This window comes from Phoca vitulina, unplaced genomic scaffold (assembly GCF_004348235.1).
Source record: "Phoca vitulina isolate PV1807 unplaced genomic scaffold, GSC_HSeal_1.0 scaffold3, whole genome shotgun sequence".
In the NCBI taxonomy this organism is placed as follows: domain Eukaryota; kingdom Metazoa; phylum Chordata; class Mammalia; order Carnivora; family Phocidae; genus Phoca; species Phoca vitulina.
In genome coordinates, this window is record NW_022589706.1 from 16,593,697 (window position 1) to 16,610,998 (window position 17,302).

At 39.7% G+C, this 17,302-nt stretch overlaps 2 protein-coding genes across 5 annotated transcripts in view; one reads left to right on the forward strand and one right to left on the reverse strand.

Moving 5' to 3' along the window:
* Nucleotides 1-17,302, forward strand: part of TBC1D19 (TBC1 domain family member 19) — a 161,254-nt gene that overhangs the window by 102,346 nt on the left and 41,606 nt on the right. The gene's annotated exons all lie outside the window — the stretch shown is intronic.
* LOC116629890 (small ubiquitin-related modifier 2-like) lies at nt 6-5,700 on the reverse strand. Its single transcript, XM_032400141.1, has one exon. The coding sequence runs from the start codon at nt 443-445 to the stop codon at nt 158-160; it is 288 nt and encodes a 95-aa protein (XP_032256032.1). The 5' UTR covers nt 446-5,700; the 3' UTR covers nt 6-157.

Here is a 17,302-nt window from a genome sequence, read left to right on the forward strand (position 1 = left end):
TGAAAGACAAGGGAAGGGGGGAGGGGAAAATGAAAGAACAGAGAAAACTCTACTGCAGTAGTCAGGGTGTGGTGGGACCAGATTGTGGTGTTCTACCTGAGAATGTCTTCCTGATGTGGAGGAACAGAGTCCTGGAGTGAAGCAGCGAGTTCCCTCTCTAGCAGACGCCTCCTGTCTGCTGCTGGAACACATCAATTACATCTTCATCCTGCATCTCCAGCAGCGCCGGCGTGTCCGTTTCCTTGATCGGGTGCCCGTCAAATCGGAACCTGACCTGCGTCATGGACAGACCCTGTCGTTCACAGTAGGCTTTCATCAGTTTACTAAGTAGTGTATGCCTCTTAATCTTAAAGTACACCAGAGAACCATCCTGCCCCGCCACCTTCAAATGAATATGATTGTTGTTCTCAGCCGTGACTTCTTCCTTGGGCTTTTCCTCCGCCATGGCGAGCACTGGAGTCTCCTCTGCTGCCGCTTCACCAGAGAGGTGCCAGGTCCACACCGAGCGAGCACACAAGCAGCCCCAGGAGTGGCAGAAGAAGGCTCAGTTATTTTCCATTGCAATGCCTTGGGGAGTACATATTTGTTATTTAATATATACCATCCCAGTCGATTTCAGATCCCTTTTGTAAGGCCCATTGAGCCTCAGAGGGAGTATAGTTTGGGCTTCTTTCTTGCAGAGGACCTTCTGGAAGCTAAAACCTGTCTAGCAAGCTCTTTCTTCCTTGCTGTCCCTTTTGCTATTCTATCCGCAAAATCGTTTCCTTTACTCCTTATTGTTTGGTCTCTTTGGTGTCCTTTACAGTGTACAACTGGCTCCTCCCAAGGAAGCTGTACAGCCTCTAATAATGTTAAAATTTTCCCTTTATGTTTCATAGGGGAGCTGTTTGAATTTGGTAGTACCCCTTTCCAGATGGCTGCATGGGCATGAAATATTAAGAAGCCATATTTAGAATCAGGATATATATTTAACTTTAACCCTTTACCTAGTTGTAGTGCTCAGGTTAAAGCAATCAGTTCGGCCCTTTGTGCTGAAGTATGGGGAGGGAAAGCTTGTGCCTCAGTTACCTCCTGTAGGCTGACAATAGCATATCCGATTTTTCTGGTTCCCTCATGCATAAAGCTACTTCCATCTGTAAACCATTCGGCCTCTGGATTGGGCAAAGGTTTGTCCTTTAAATCGGGCCTCCTTGAATACACTTATTTTTCAGTGTCCACACAGGAGTGGATTAGAAGCTCCTGCTTGCCTTCATCAGGTAATAGAGGAGCTGGATTTAAGCCTCCACACACCTGAAGGGTTAGTTACATCAGGGGTATCAAGGAGGAGGGCTTGATACCTCAGTAATCTCTCTCCTGTTAAGCATTCGTGCCCTTTGACTTCTAAAACCCCTTGGACTTGATGTGGGATCATGACATCCAGATGTTTTCCTAGAGTAAATATGCTAGCTACTCCAACTAGGTGGGTAGTCACAACACTGCTGGTAAACATCCTGGCCATCCTTCTGCTACCAGATCTAATTGTTTGGAGAAAGAAGCTACTGGGCTAGGAACAGGTTTGAGTTTTTGAGTTGGGACACACAAGGCTATTCCTGTCCTTTCTCAGACATATGAGGTGAAGGATTTTTTCCAGGTTTGGGAGCACCAAGACAGGAGCAGTGCTCAGTTTTTCTTTCATACCTTTGAAGTCTTGGTGGCAATCATCATTCCATTCCAGGGGTTCTAAATCACTTCCTTGTAATGCTTTATAAAAGAGTTTGGCCATAAGGCTAAACCCTGGAATCCAAATGCAACAAAAGCCTAGCATGCTTAAGAAGGTTCTTAACTGCCTTGTTGTTTGTGGTACTAAAATATTCAGTGTGGATGATTTTCTGTCCTGGGCCAGTGTCCGTGCCTCTGGAGTGAGGACATAGCCCAGGTATTGAACCTTCTCCTTAGAAGTCTGGGTTTTCTGCGGAGATACTCTGTATCCCCATTGTCCTAAAAAGTTAAGGGTGAGGGTTGTATTTTCATCAGAATCCTCTTTTGTAGGGCTGGCAATCAATATATCACCCATATATTGAAGTAAAGTTCCATTAATCTGTTGTAACCCCCCCCTTCCATTTTTAAAGCATTCCCAAACAAATATGGGCTGTCTCTGAATCCCTGAGACAGCACCGTCCTGGTCAGCTGGGGGATCTCACAAGTATCAGGGTCAGTCCATTCAAAAGCAAAAAGATATGGGGAGTCAGGGTGTTCCGGTATGCAGAAGAAAGCATCCTTTAAGTCTAATACCATAAACCAATTTGCATCTGGAGGAACTTGTGTCAGTATAGCATAAGGGTTAGGGACTATAGGATGAATAGGGATCACTGCCTCATTCATTGCGCTTAAATCCTGGATAAAGCAGTACTCCCCGTTTGGCTTCTTAACTGGTAGAATGGGGATATTGCAGGGTCACTTACAAGGGGTTAATAATCCATATTTCAAAAACTTCTTAATTAGAGGCTGAATACCTTCTTGGGTTTCTGGTCTTTTCCAAGAATATTCTACACGTGGTCTTAGGGAGATAACAATGGATGAAATATTATTGGCTCTCCCAGGAACCTCTGTTTCCCATACATTGGGCATTATTCTGATTGTAATATGGGACGGTATACTGTCTGGCACATAAATATTATTTCCCACTTGCATGTCTAGGCCCATTACCATTATAAACTTTGTTTTCTCTACATTTGGGTCTGTCAGTCCTATGTTTGTGGCTTAGCAAGTAAGTTGCTCCCAGTAAGGGAGTAGGGCATTCAAGTAACAGGAGAAAGCTGTGTGAAAGCAAGAGACAGCCCTTGTCACAAGCTACTGGACAAGTCAGTTGTCTCACCTGTGCCCATCCATCTATTCCAGTAACTGTACAAGAGTGCTGGGATAGAAGCCCATTAGGCTGAGTCAGGACAGAGTAAGTGGCTCCTGTGTCCAATGCAAATTCAGTATCCTTACTTGCCCCATCAGAGATCGCCTGAGGCTCTTGGTTATGTTGAGATGTCCAGGAGGAGCCATAGGGAGAGCTCGGGCCCCTTCAGGCCTCTGTAACTTTGGCCAGCAAAGCTTTTGGGGCTGGACCCACCTTCCTTCTGAGGTGGGGACAATCCTTTTTCCAGTGGCTGTCCGTCTCACTGAAGGCACATTGATTGGGACCCCCAGCCTTTTGTGAGCCAGGCTTTGCCAGAGTCCAGCCTTGTAGGTTTCTACACATGGGGATCCTGGAGTGGTGAGTTCCCCATTGCTGTGGCCAAAAGTGGGGCATGGCATTTATTTTGGACAAACATGTCCATCTTCTCTGCCCTGTCTCTATTATTAAAAACAGCAAAAGCCATATCCAACAATTGGTTCATAGGAGTTCAGGGCCCACCAGTTGCCTTCTGTCATTTTCCCCTGACACCTGCTGCAGATTGCAGGATAAAATGCACAGCCAACAGTGATGGCCCTTCTGGAGAATTGGGGTCTGTACTGGTATACTTCTGGAAAGCCTCCATCAGAGACCCTCCAAAGAGAGCTGGGTTTTCACCCTTTCTTTGAGTTTCTTCCCTTACTTTATCGAATTAACTGGCTTAACTATGCATGGTCTCATTCCCTCCTCTACAGTGCAGCAATGAAACAGTAAGATCTGTAGGTTTCCCCCAAGTCAGATCAAACATCAAAATCAGTTCCAGGATGTCAAGTGCCTCCCTGATTTAGGAACTCAGGCCACGCAAACTTTACATTGTCCTTTGGGGTCCTGATATAGGGCCCTAAAGGGTAACACAGAAGGCACTTCATTCCATTTCCCTTCCCTCTTACAATATAAATCAAGCTGTAAAATGGTATTGTAATTCAAACTCCCATTTGCAGGCCAGGTTTCTTGGTCCCCCAAGTGATAGTGGGGCCAGGCCTCATTACAATAGAATATTAGCTTCTTCTTTTTCAACTTCTCCAGCATAAATTGTGCCTAATTATATAACAAACAAATGGGAATCCGTGGGAATGCTCACTCTTGCCCCCATTTAGGACCATAAGCAAGGAGTCAGATTGGGGCAAAGATTCTAGGATGATATTGTTTAGAATGCAAGAGATCTAAGGCAGAGGAGAGAGTCATTGGCTACAGTGGCCCCGGCCAAATGAATCAGATCAAAGTCATGGAGTTTCCTAGAAACCAAAAGGAAAGATAATCTCTTAAGGATAGGGAAGCCTGCTAATGCTGAATACTATGGTCAGACAATATAATTCCTCAATGACTGGGTGAACAGTTTAAAGGGCCAAAAAGGCGAAAATTCAGAGGGGTAGAAATAGGTGTAGAGGAGTGATAGGGTCTGGCATAGTGAGCAAAAGGGTGCAAAAGATTCCAACTTGCCACATTTCTCCCTCATCTAACAAGATGCCGTGTGTCTCATCCCTATACGCCAAAAACCCATTGCAACTGGGGGCACCAGGACCACTCTTTATTCTAAGAGTTTTGGTCCTCGACAAGATTGGCCACCAATCCCCAGCATTATTCCAATGTCCCAGAATTGCCGTGAGGAGACAGCCACTTGGCAGTGGAAAGGAGAGAGAGAGAGAGAGAAGTCCAGACTCTATTCTAGGGAAAGCATGTGGTAGATCGAATGTGCTACTTATGGGGAGAACCAGGGGGCCTATCTTCCCCCCTTATCTGTCTGTTTGTCCCAGCGGCAGTCTAAAACCACCATGGGGGCTCACAGCACTGGATGATCAGTCCTTCTGTGTGCATCCCTGGGTAAGCCAAAAATTAATTACCATGGTTGGGGGGAAGTTTTTCTATGGGACCACACCTGTCTCAAATCATCTCTGATACTTCCCTTGGTCCTTAGTTGCCTCAGAACACCTTTCAGCGGGAAGGAACAAGTATCCCTTTTCTTCGGAGCTGAGTGACTCAGTCTCTCATGACAACTAACAGCCTTGAAGTTGTCTGGAAGCCAGAGTAAAAAGAGTTTCAGAGCACAGAGAGAATGGGGAGTAAGAAGAGCAGGTTCACAGACCAGTTTTCCCAGTTTCTCTTCCTCCCTGGAGAATGGAGGAAGAAAACAGAGAAGCACAGAGACAAAAATTACATCAGCATTAAACCAGCTCTGTTTCCCAGAGGAGGAACTTACCAGTTCCCGAAAGCCAAGTTGTGCTTCGCAGACTCAATCTGGGGATACCAATGTTCCTCTGTGGGTCCCTTTGGTCGCCAAGATGATGCGGGCAAGCTGGGTCTGAGGACCCAGAAGGCGTCCCACAGGACCAGCCAAGAGGGTCCTTGGCTGCACACGGGATGGAGCCAGCAGGAGGCAAAAGAAGAGTTTATTGGAAGAGTAGAGAGTGAGCAGATCAGATAGAGTGTCTGGGAGCCTCAGAAAGGAAACAAGAGAGCCTGTGCTTGGGGTCTGGGTTTTTATTGACATTGTGGTTTGGTACACGTGTCTTCTCAGGCATCCAGGAACTGGTCAAAACAAGGACAGTGTCCAGGTGTCCGTCATAGTCACTTATTCCCTAGAGCCAGAAGGTTTTAGTGTCAAGGTGCTCAGTGACAGTGGTCTGGAATATGCACATGATGGCCTCACCTGGTCATTCCTTAGATGGTATCTGTCGTGCTGGAAGTCTCCAAAGAAATCATTAAATCTTCGTCCCTTATGAGGAGGACATACATTAAGGCATGCGTAGGGCAGGGGTGCAGGTCCTGGCAAGAATAGAAGCAAAGGGGAAAAAAAAATTTTTTTTTTCTCTTGGGGTCCCTTCAGTTTCCCTGTCTCAGTATCATCTATAAATAAAGACAATTTGGTTTTTTTTTTTTCTGCCTATTCAGATGTCTTTTATTTCTTTTTCTTATCTGATTGCCCAGAATGTTCTTTTAAAAACACCAGTCAATCCATGCCACTTGTGTGATTAAAACCAAAAAGACCAAAATCCTTCATGGGGCCTCTGTGACCCTACATGCCTGGCTCACCTTCCCAGCCACATTGCTTACCTCTGTCCTGACTCTCCGGCCCGGTGTGTTCCAACCACTGATTGTTTCACTCAAGTTCCCTGTGTTCCTTTCTACCTCAGGGCCATCAGACCTACAGTTCCTTTGATGTGAAAGACTGTTACCCTCGTGTCTTCCCCAAGTAAATCCTATTTTTCCCTCAGCTCTCAGCTAAAATATCATTTCCTGATGTATACCTTCCCTGACCTACACCCTACTTCCCCCACACAAACACACACAACCAGGTCTTGGCCATCTGAAATGTGCTTTTAAAGTACTATGTAGTACTTTTCATACCTTTTATTTATAGCTCTTATTATGACTTATTTGATTATTTTATGATTGTCTCTCCCATATAAATTCCATAGTGTTTTGGTCCTCATTGTTAATCCTAGTGCATACCATGCTGTAGATACTGAATGAAAATGCTAATCTTTTTCATTGATGAGGTTTCATTTTTTTTTGATTTTTTTTTTTTCATTGTTGAGAAGGAAGCTTTCTTCTTTTATCTAAAGGATTAATTTTAGGAATTATTGGCTGTCATTGTACAGGGTTCAAGATTTCCTTAAGTCGAGTTTAGGTCTAGATGTGATAGATCCTTTTTGTGAACTCAGTCCTAAGGGAAACAGATTAGTTAATGTTGCTCAGTATTAAAGTTATAAAACAAATGAAACCAAACAAACTAAATATCTACTGCTTGGCAAAAATTTTAACTAACTTGTTAAATTTTTTTGGTCCTTCCTGTGCTAATTATTTCAATCCTGAACATGAAACACTAAATATATGAATATATATATTATAATATCAACTAAAGATCAGTAATGACATGATTTATAGCATGTTGACATTCTACTTCAGTGTGTGGGTAAAGTGTAAAGAGAAAGTGTAAAGTTGACAATTTCATCCCCTTTGGTGACTGGAGAGAAGAGGATTGTCAATTTCAAATTACAGTTACAAAAGTTTTTTAGTGGTGGTAAAAGGGACTTGCCAGGTAACAAATCTGCCTCCTCCAGCGAACAGAATCAGTAAGGGTATTGTTTGAAATGAGAGTGGTAACAATTTCTTGAAATAAGTTCCAGAATTAACCCTTGAAGGTACGATGGTACCTGCTTATCCATAGTTTTGCTTTCCATGGTTTCAGTTACCCATAGTCAACCATGGTCCAGGAGCAGATGATCCTCCTTCCGGTGTACAGTCTGAAGGTCAATAGTAGCCTAAGGCTGCATCACATGCCTACATCATTCCCTTCACTTCATCTCATCACGTAGGCATTTCATTATCTCACATCCTCACAAAAAGAAAGTTGAGTACAGTACAAGACATTTTGTGAGAGACAGACTATATCCACATATTTTATATTACAGAGTATTGTTATAATTGTTCTTCTTTATTATTAGTTATTGTTCTTAATCTCTTATTGTGCCTAATTTATAAATTAAACTTTATCATAGGCATGTATATGTAGGAAAAAGCATAGTATATATATATATATATATATATATATATATATATATATATATATAGGTTTCTGTTCTCTCTGTGGTTTCAGGCATCCACTGGAGGCCTTGGAACATTCCCTATGGCTAAGGGGGGATATAGATAGATATTCATTTTTGCCTCTCCCACATAAACTTGGAAAACTTACAAGTGACTAAGTCTGACAAACAGAATTATTTATGAACAATGGATATATCTCTGAGAAAAGCAGACTAATCATCAGTAAATATTTATTGATCTTTATTGATCTCTATATTATATGTAAATTATATTACCTTTGATGGGCTTACATTCTAGCTAAGGAGACAAAACAACATGAAAAATGTTTTGAAATTGTTTTAAGGTGTTTATGTAAAGCATTGGATATTAATTCATATCACAGACAGTAATACTGTAGGAGTGTGCTTTAACCTTTATTTTCCATTCTTATCAATATTTCAGTCCCAACTGTATTTTTTTTTTTTAGCTAGATCTCATGGGCTTTGCTACTTTTAGTACTTCAGTAATAATACTAAATAAGCTTTAATGCAGATCTTTATCCCTATAAAATAAAGAAAAGGATAATTATAATACATAAGCTTTGTCTTTGGGAATTATGCAGATAGTTATTAAGGAAACACTTTCCATGATCACACCTTTTAATGATTTATTTTACAATTAGTCTGACTAAAGAAGAGAGAAGTTCATTTTATGTAGTAAAAATATATGTAATAGTATGTATTGAAAACAATATTCTATTATCAGAAATTGAATTCTGATTTTTCTCTGGGAAAAATTATTTATATATGTGCATTTATGTGTGTGTGTGAGAGAGAGAGAGAAGACATAGTTTGTTTTATTATTATTTTTTTAATCATTAATTATAGGCTTTCCTTTGGCAGAACTGCCTAGCTACACAGCTGCTCTGTGAGGAAATGGTTGATGATAATGGAGTAAATTTAATGTTTCTGGCCATGCCCTGGGTCCTAACCCATTTATTGAGTTTCGTGACTAGACTACAAAGTTAGATGGCATGTGACATTGCTATGTCCATAGATAGATGAGAAAACGTCTAGTAATCCCTCTAAGGGAAATCTGGGCCTGTGTCACAAGGATACACCAGACACTGCTCCCGAGTGTTAATGTTAGTTACCTAAATTTTATAGGCAACAACACTGAATATTATACAAATAGTGCTTTGAGTAATAGTCCAACTTTCTAGTATTCCAAAGTTTAGTTAGTTTTTATTTTGCATGAAATTCTTAAAAATACTTTGTGATGTTTAAAATGTTAAATTGTCAGTTTTAAATTGTGTTCAAACAGAGGATGTTCCTCATTCCACAGAAGTAAATTGGGTAATTTAATCATTTTGGGGTTCTAGTACATCATGACAACCTATAAAAGTTAACTTGTGGTCCAAAGTGTATAAAATATTCATAAAGAAGAATTCAGGGAAGACATGGGGATTTATTCACTCTGTTGTGTGACAAATCTTTTATCCTATGCTTGGCTTATCTAGCATATACTCAGCAGTACTAACATATTAGAGTATGCCATACTTACAGATATTTTAATGCCATTAAATGGAGTTTAAGAAAGGCCGAGGGGCCATCAAATATCATTTATTCATGTATCCATGTCACATTATATTGAGTGTGTTCTGATATAGGCACTGTGTTAGGTGCCACATAAGAGGATTTTATCAAACTCACGTTTTAGTGGAAAATGAGGGGAAAGGCAAATGCATAGTTATAATTTGATAAATGTTCTGATATAAGTCTATGTAATGTGCCATGCAAATACAGTTAAAGTAGACATAAATTCTAGGAGTAGTACAGTTTAGTGGTGACTTCAGAACAGAGATGTTGTAAGAAATGTCTGGTTCTTAAAGGCAAGGAATTAGGAGGAGAATGGGAAAAACAAAAATGCACATGAACCACATGCATACAGTGACTGGTAAGGAGAGATTAGCTTAGCATGGCAATGAACAGCTCCAGTGGTTCAGGTTATAACGCGTTAATGGACACCTGCTAGAGAGCAAGGTCTGTGTGAATAGACAAGAGAAAACAAAGAAATGTCAATACCATGATCAGTCATTATAATCACTTCCTCTTGAATACGTGTTCAACTCCCTTGCCTTCCTCCCACTTTCTAATAGTAATTACCAGACAAAACCTTAACCCTGGTTAAATACAATTCTCTACCAATTCTGTGGCAGCAGTATGCTTTTGTATGTGGCTGGAGAAAAAGATGCAACCATGATAACTAGCTGTGCTTTACATTCATGACCACTAAGAATTCATGACCTGAGTATGCTTTACATTCATGACCTCAAAAGAGTTATTTCTGCCCAGAAATTCTACTTCATTTCTCCAGTTCAGTCATTCATCTGTTCTCCTTGATGACTTTGCGCACCTCCTGTCTTCTTCATACCTCCACCTCTTCTCTTTCAGATAATGGCTTTGAGTCCTGTTTCTGAAAAAAGTCAAAGCTCTGAGAAGAGAACCCCACATACTCCCACCACCACATGTACTGCACCCACCTGTGCCTGTACCCATATACTCAGCTTTCCTTTCCTCTTATTATGGATAAACTGTCCCTGCTTTGATCTATGATAAAATCAGTCTCTACATTTGGACGCTAAAACTCATGTCACTTTGGTACTCAAAAGCAGTGCAATTGTTAGTTTTTCTATTGTCAATTTTCCCATATCTATTGGATCTCTCCTCTCAGTATACAAATATGCTGTTATTCCTCTCATCCAAAAGACAAAGCAAAATAAAATGAAATAAAAATCTTTTTTTTTAGAGATTTATTTATTTATTTGAGAGAGAGAGAGAGAGAGCACGAGCTGGGGGGAGGGGCAGAGGGTGAGGGAGAAGCAGACTCCCCACTGAGCAGGGAGGCCAACGCAACCCTGAGATCATGACCTGAGCCCATGACCTGAGCCCAACGAAGTCAGACGCTTAACTGACTAAGCTACCCAGGCACCCCGAAACAAGAATCTTTCTTGATCGCTGTTCCTTCCAGCTACAGCACCATTCCTCTGTTCCTTTATTCAGCAAAACTTCTTTTAAAAAATCCATGGATATTGGGGCGCCTGAGTGGCTCAGTCAGTTATGAGTCTGCCTTCGGTTCAGGTCATACGCAAGGAGCCTGTGCTCGTGCTCTCTCTCAAAGTCTTTAAAAAAAATCTGTAGATACTGTTTTCAATTTCTATCCTCCTGTTCTCTCTTGAATCCTTCTTTATTACTTTTTTGCCCAACTGTTCCACTAAAGTCACGAGTGACTTCATATTGCTGAGTCCAATTAGTTCCCACTTCTCATCTGGTTAATCATCCCCTCTCCTTGTCTTCTTCTCTTTTTTCACTTACTTTCACTTATCTTCTAGGATATTGTGCTTCTTGGTTTCCTTCTGTCTTACTAGCTGGCATTCTCATTCGCCTGGTTTTTCCTCCTCTCCCTGTCTTATCCTGGAATACCCCAGGGATAAGTCCTCAGACCTCTTTTTTCTTTCTGTTTTTGCCTTTGGTGATCTCATCTGTTCTCACAGCTTTATATCATCCATGTAATGACAACTCCCCATTTTCTGGACCTCTCCCTTAAACTCCAGGCTTACCTATGTGCTCCCAGGAGCTGTTCTGCCAAAAAGCCTTATTACCCGAGGCTCATTTCCTGACCACTTTTAGGTCCTAATTTAAGTAGCAAACTTAAACTTCTCCCAGTGTAGACATGTGCATGTGTGCGTGCACTATCCTTCATGTCTGCATTATTTTCTTCCATTGCACTTACCATGTGACATACAATATGTTTTGAACATGCCTGCCATGTAGTATGTGTTCAATAAATACCTGTTGGAAGGAGGAAGGAAGGTAAGGGGGGAGGAAGGAAGAGCAACTATCAAAGGTAGATTTTGGTGACTGGCTAAGTACGTACGTTGGGAGAGATGTAAGAATCAAGAATGACTGGATTTTCAGGTTTTCAGTAGCTATAGACTTGGTGGTTCCAGGAATTCAGATTAGTCATACAGAAAGAATGTATAGGTTGGAAGCCAGGAAGACAGAGAAGGGAAAGATTTTAAATGTTTGTTTTTGTCTATAAAATGTGTTAAGAAGATGAGTGCCCATGCCTAAGCAAGAAACTAGTCCAGAATAAAAGGCTTTGTTTTTTTAATTTTCTCCCACTATTCTCCAATCATTGCAAGTGAAATTGTCAGCACTTTTGTCATTTATTTATGCATTGCCTATTAGGTTCCAGGATCTGCTCTGGATACTTTATGTATTTCATAACTAATTGTTACCTGTAAGGTAGGTTTATTCCCGTTTTACAGATGGAGAAGCTGAGGCTCAGAGCCCCAGCTCAGTACAGCTACCAGGACGCCTAGCTAGGGCTGCCCAATCTCAAAGTCCTCGTAAGCCACTTTGCCTTTTAATTTGTGAAAATTTAAATCAGGGAAGAGTGTTTTAAAGAATCATTTTTGAAAATTCATCATTTGAAATTCTCCAAATTGGTTTGAAAAAATTCTCCAAATTCGTTTGAAAAAAATTGTGTAATAGTTCTAAGTTAAAGTGACTTCCAATTGATATCCATTGTTTCTTATGTGCTTTTTATTACATAAATAACTTATTTCTTAGAAACATTCACCAGAAATATGTTTCCAAGAGACTGAAGAAAACTATAAGCTCAAGTAAATCTTTTGTAGCTACATGTGGACATTTTAGGTGTAATTCTACTGTATAAAAACCATAGTTGGGACTTACACATGCAGTTTCTTACAGCTCTCCTGAATAAAGTAAATCATTGCCATGTATAACCTTATCCTCATAAAGTTCAATTTTCACTTAATTACTAAGTAATCAAAGTTAAACTTTGTAGTTAATTTGCTCGTTAGTTTCTGGTTAATTGAAGTTGTCATCTTTATACAATCACAAAATTTGATAGCAAATTTACAGTTGAACTGTTACTTCCTTACAGATACAAATTTGGAATCTCAGAAGCTACAAGAGCCCAGCTAGAGTGACAGTTGGCAGCTCTTTGCCCGTACGCTAGGGTGGCACACAGAACATGGTGTCTGATGTAGCACCTCCAGCACTATCACCTTACAGTGCCCGGTATTCTCTCTAGAGCAGTCTCAGATATCTTGTCTTCGCTAGGGCAACGGAGACGCACGGAGTATATATTTAAGCACAGATCTTCTCCTAACACTAGTATGTTCCCACCAGCCTGCTAAGGGAGAGTTAATACAAACATTGCTTTAGAAATTGTTCTCTTTCCAGGCAATGCTGGAAAGATATTTGTAAGTATATTTTCCTTTTGTTTAATTTTACTTTAATTATATTAATTATTATTGGTTGTATTAGTTTGTTATTATATTAGCTATGTTACTTTATTAGTTATATTAATTGTATTAGCTTATTATTGCAGCTATAACAAATTACCACAAATTTGGTGCCTTAAAACAAGTATATTTTCTTACAGTTGTAAAGATCAGAAGTCTGAAATGAGTTTTAGTGAGCTAAAATCAAGGTGTTGTCAGAGATGTGTTCCTTTTACAGGCTCTGAAGGAGAATACATTCCCTTGCCTTTCCCAGCTTTTAGAACACACCTGTATTCCTCGGCTCATGGTCCCTTTCTCCATCTTCAAAGCTAGCAGACAGTATCTTCAAATTTCTCTGATTCTGACCCTGCTGCCTCTCTCTTTCACTTATAAGGATCCTTGTGGTTATGTTGGACCTAACAAAATAATCTAAAATAATCCCTTCCTGGGACACCTGGGTGGCTCAGTGAGTTGAGCGTCCATCTTTTGATTATGGCTCAAGTCCTGATCTCAGGGTTGTGGGATCGAGCCCCACGTTGGGCTCCACTCTCAACACAGAGTCTGCTTGAGATTCTCTCTCTTCCTCTCCCTCTTCCCCTCCCCCCACTTGCACTCACTCTCTCTCTCTCTCAAAAATAAATAGAAATAAATCTTTAAAAAAAAAAAACTTAAGGGGCGCCTGGGTGGTTTAGTCGGTTAAGCATCTGCCTTTGGCTCAGGTCATGATCTTGGGGTCCTGGGATCAAGCCCCGAGTTGGGATCCCTGCTTAGCCAGGAATCTGCTTCTCCCTTTCCCTCTGCCCCTCCCTTCCCCCGCCTATGTGCTCCCTCTCTCTCTCTCAAATAAATAAATAAAATCTTAAAAAAAAAACACTTAAAAATAATAAATAATAAATAATCCCTTCCTCTAAAGATCTTCAATTTAATCAAATCTGCGTAATTTCTATTACCATGTAAGACAGCATGTCCACAAATTCTGGGATTAAGATGTGGGTGTCTCTGGGGGGGCATATGGTGTACCATGGTGGTACAGGAAGTTTTGACAAGAAAAGAGATTAATATTATTTACTGATTTGATAAAATTTTATGGATTTAGAATTTTTTAGAACTTAATGATTTTACTAAATTATTGGCAAATATTCATCACAATTATAGGTCTAAAAATAAAAATTATATAATTATGATCATTTCACAATATATACAAATATCGAATCATTATGCTGTATATCTGTATATCTGAAACTAATGTTACTATAAGTCCATTATATCTCAACAAAAAAAGATATGATTATGTCAATAGATTCCCAAAACATTTGAAACATATTTGAAACTGTATTTTATAACAACTATTTTATTAAATTTCTGTAAAAAGCACAACATAAAATTTACTATCTTAACCTTCTAACTGTACAGTTTAGTAGTGTTAAGTATATTCACACTGTTATGCAACCTAACATCTTTTTTTTGCACTCTTTATATAAAAGAATGGAAATATTTTTTTCATGACATAGAAATAATATTTATGTGAAGCCAACATTTTGCCATCTTAACATAATTAATGTTACTTGAGGTTGAAATACTAGAGATATTCCCACCAAAGCAAAGAAAAAACATGAATCATTTTGGAATTTCTAGCCAATGAATAAGATAAGAAAAATAAATTAGAGTTACAGATATCACAAAGAATATAAAATTATTATCAAGTATAGATAAATAAAAATTCAAAGGAATTAACTGACAGCTTTTAGAACTAATAAAATAATTCAGTTAAATGTGTGTTTACCAAGTAAAATATTAAAATTATTTACTCTTTTAAATATGAGAAGTAATCATTTAGAATATACAGTGGAAAAAAGAGTCGGACAACATAAGAGCTAAGCTCACTCACACTATAAACATAAAGAAATGCTGGATAGAAGATAACAAAGAATGTGAATACATAGCCAAACATTCATCACAGTTTTCAATGCATATATCCTTTGGACAATTCTATTTCTATGTATTTGTCCGACAGAGATATTCATATATGTGTGAAAATGACACAGTAAAAGGCAAATTACTTTGGCATTGCCAGAAATAGCATAAAGTTGAAAATTGCTTAAATGTTCATTTATAGAGGACTAACCCATTAAATAAATTATGGTATGTACTTATAATGAAATACAATGTAGCTCTTAAAATGAAGCAGCTCTATATAAAGCAGCAGTATATTCATATGTACTGGTATGAAAGGATCTCTAAAATTCATTAAGTTAAAAAAAAGTCAGATACTGTACATTGTATATGGTGTTCTACCTTTTGAGCTGAAACGGCTGTTGTGAAGGTCCCCAGTAACTAAATCCAATGACCAATGGTCAGTCCTCTTCTTAATTGATCTCTCAGCAGCATTTGACCCAATTGTGCCCTTTCTTCACTTGGCTTTTAAGACACTACACTCTTTTTGGTTCTTCTCTTACTTCAGTGGTCACCAGAGGCAAATCTAGCATTTTGGGAACCTAAAGTTTATATCATTTGGAAAACCCTTCAAACATAGAAAATGCAGTATTACAAATAAATCATAATTAGGTAAGCACATGCATAATGGCTTAAAACAAGGGGGAAAATCATAACAAATTATTAGAACAATAAGAGGTTCAGGTCTCCTTTTTCTGAGATCTTATTAGGCAGTTTACTAGAAATGCATACATAGAAATGTTTTCTGATCACAGCCTGATTTCCCCTCCTGACTTAGAGCACACTCCACCTCCCAGCAATTCCCAGCACACTCCACCTCCCAGCAACCCCCAGCACTCAAAGGTACCCATCCTAATAGAGGTCCTAAAGACCCTTCATTAACATCATGGGAAATTCACCTCTCTTGGTTACTCCTCAATCTCCAAGACTGGTTCCTTCCCTTCTCCCTCCTATCTTAATGTTAAAGTGTCCCAGGTCTCAGTTCTTGATCTTTTCTCTAGTAATACCTACTCACTTGCTGATTTCACCAAGCTCAACTAGCTTGTGACTTTCATTATCATCTGTATGTTGATAACTTCTAAACTTATATCTTCAGTCCAAACTTCTCTCCCATACTCTAGACTCGTATCTCCAACTGCCTGTTCAGTACCTCATTTAGGTATTTTGCAGATATCTGAAATTTAGTACATTGAAAACTGAAGCCCTGAAATCACTCCCGAAATTGTTCCACTCAACTTTCCCTATCTCAGTTAATGGTAACCCCATTTTTCCACTTACTCAAATCAAACTTCCTTCCACTTGGCATTATCCTTGATTCCTATTTTTCTGACATTATATTTAGAATTTGACCATTTTTCCCCACTTCCACTGTGTTGCAAATTGAGTTCCCAGGGAAGCAGAATGAGATTGAGATTAGCATGCCAAAGATTTATTAGGGAGTGCTCTTGCGATCAACACCTGTAGAAGGGCAGTGAATGAAGCAGGATTGAGCAGAGAAAGAAGTCTAGCTGCAATACAATATAAATGGAAGCCTCAGCTAACGCTGCAGAGACTTCTAAAGATGCGATAAACCTCAGACCTGTCCTGAGATGGGGGCAGGAAATTCAGACCTTTTTGCCATGTATGAGTTGTCACTGGATGCGGGCCATTCCAGGAAAGCGGCATGATCCTTGAGCAAAATAGCTCTCTTCAGCAGAGGCATTCCCTGAAAGGAGCTGACTGCTGAGAGCAGCTGAGGACTGTCTGCTTCAGCACTACTAGCAGCTAAGTCCTTTATTCCTAAAGAGAATCTGGGTGGCACATCCCAGTGCCCAGCACTCACTGCTACCAGCTTAGTCCAAGCCGTTACCAGTAGTTTCCTAAAGGGTCTCCATCCTTCTGTCCCTGCCCCACCCCCATGGCCAATTTCTTCACGTGGCTAGAGTGATCCTTATAAAATATAAGTTAGATCATTACACTCCTCTGCAGTGGCTCTCCATTTCACTTCCAATGAAAGCCAGTATCCTGACAATGGCCTGCAATGCCTTGCATAATTCGGTCTCTCTTTACCTTTCTCACATATCTCTTCCCGCTCATCTGCTCCAGCCACATGTATTCGTGCTGTTCCTCTGACATATCAGGCATAGTCCTGCCTTAGCACCTTTTCGATTGTTGACTCTTCTGCCTGGAGAGTTCTACCGCTGGATGCTGGAATGCTCCACCCCTGGATATCCATATGTTAACTTTCTCAAGTCCTTTCAAGTCTTTGATTAGATGTTACCTATATGAAACTAATGAATTGTTGAACACTACAACAAAAACTTATGATGTACTCTATGTTGGCTAACTGAACATAAAAAAAAAAAAAAAAAAAGATGTTATCTCCTCAATGATGCCTACCCTGAGCACTCTGTTTTGGTTGGTTTGGTTTGGTTTGGTTTGTTTGTTTCTTAACCTTTAGACATTTTTTTATTTAAATTCAACTAATTAACATATAGTGTATTATTGGTTTCAGAGGCACAGGCCTGTGATTCATCAGTCTTATATAATACCCAGTGCTTCTTACATCACGTACCCTCCTTAATGTCCATCACCCAGTTACCCCATCC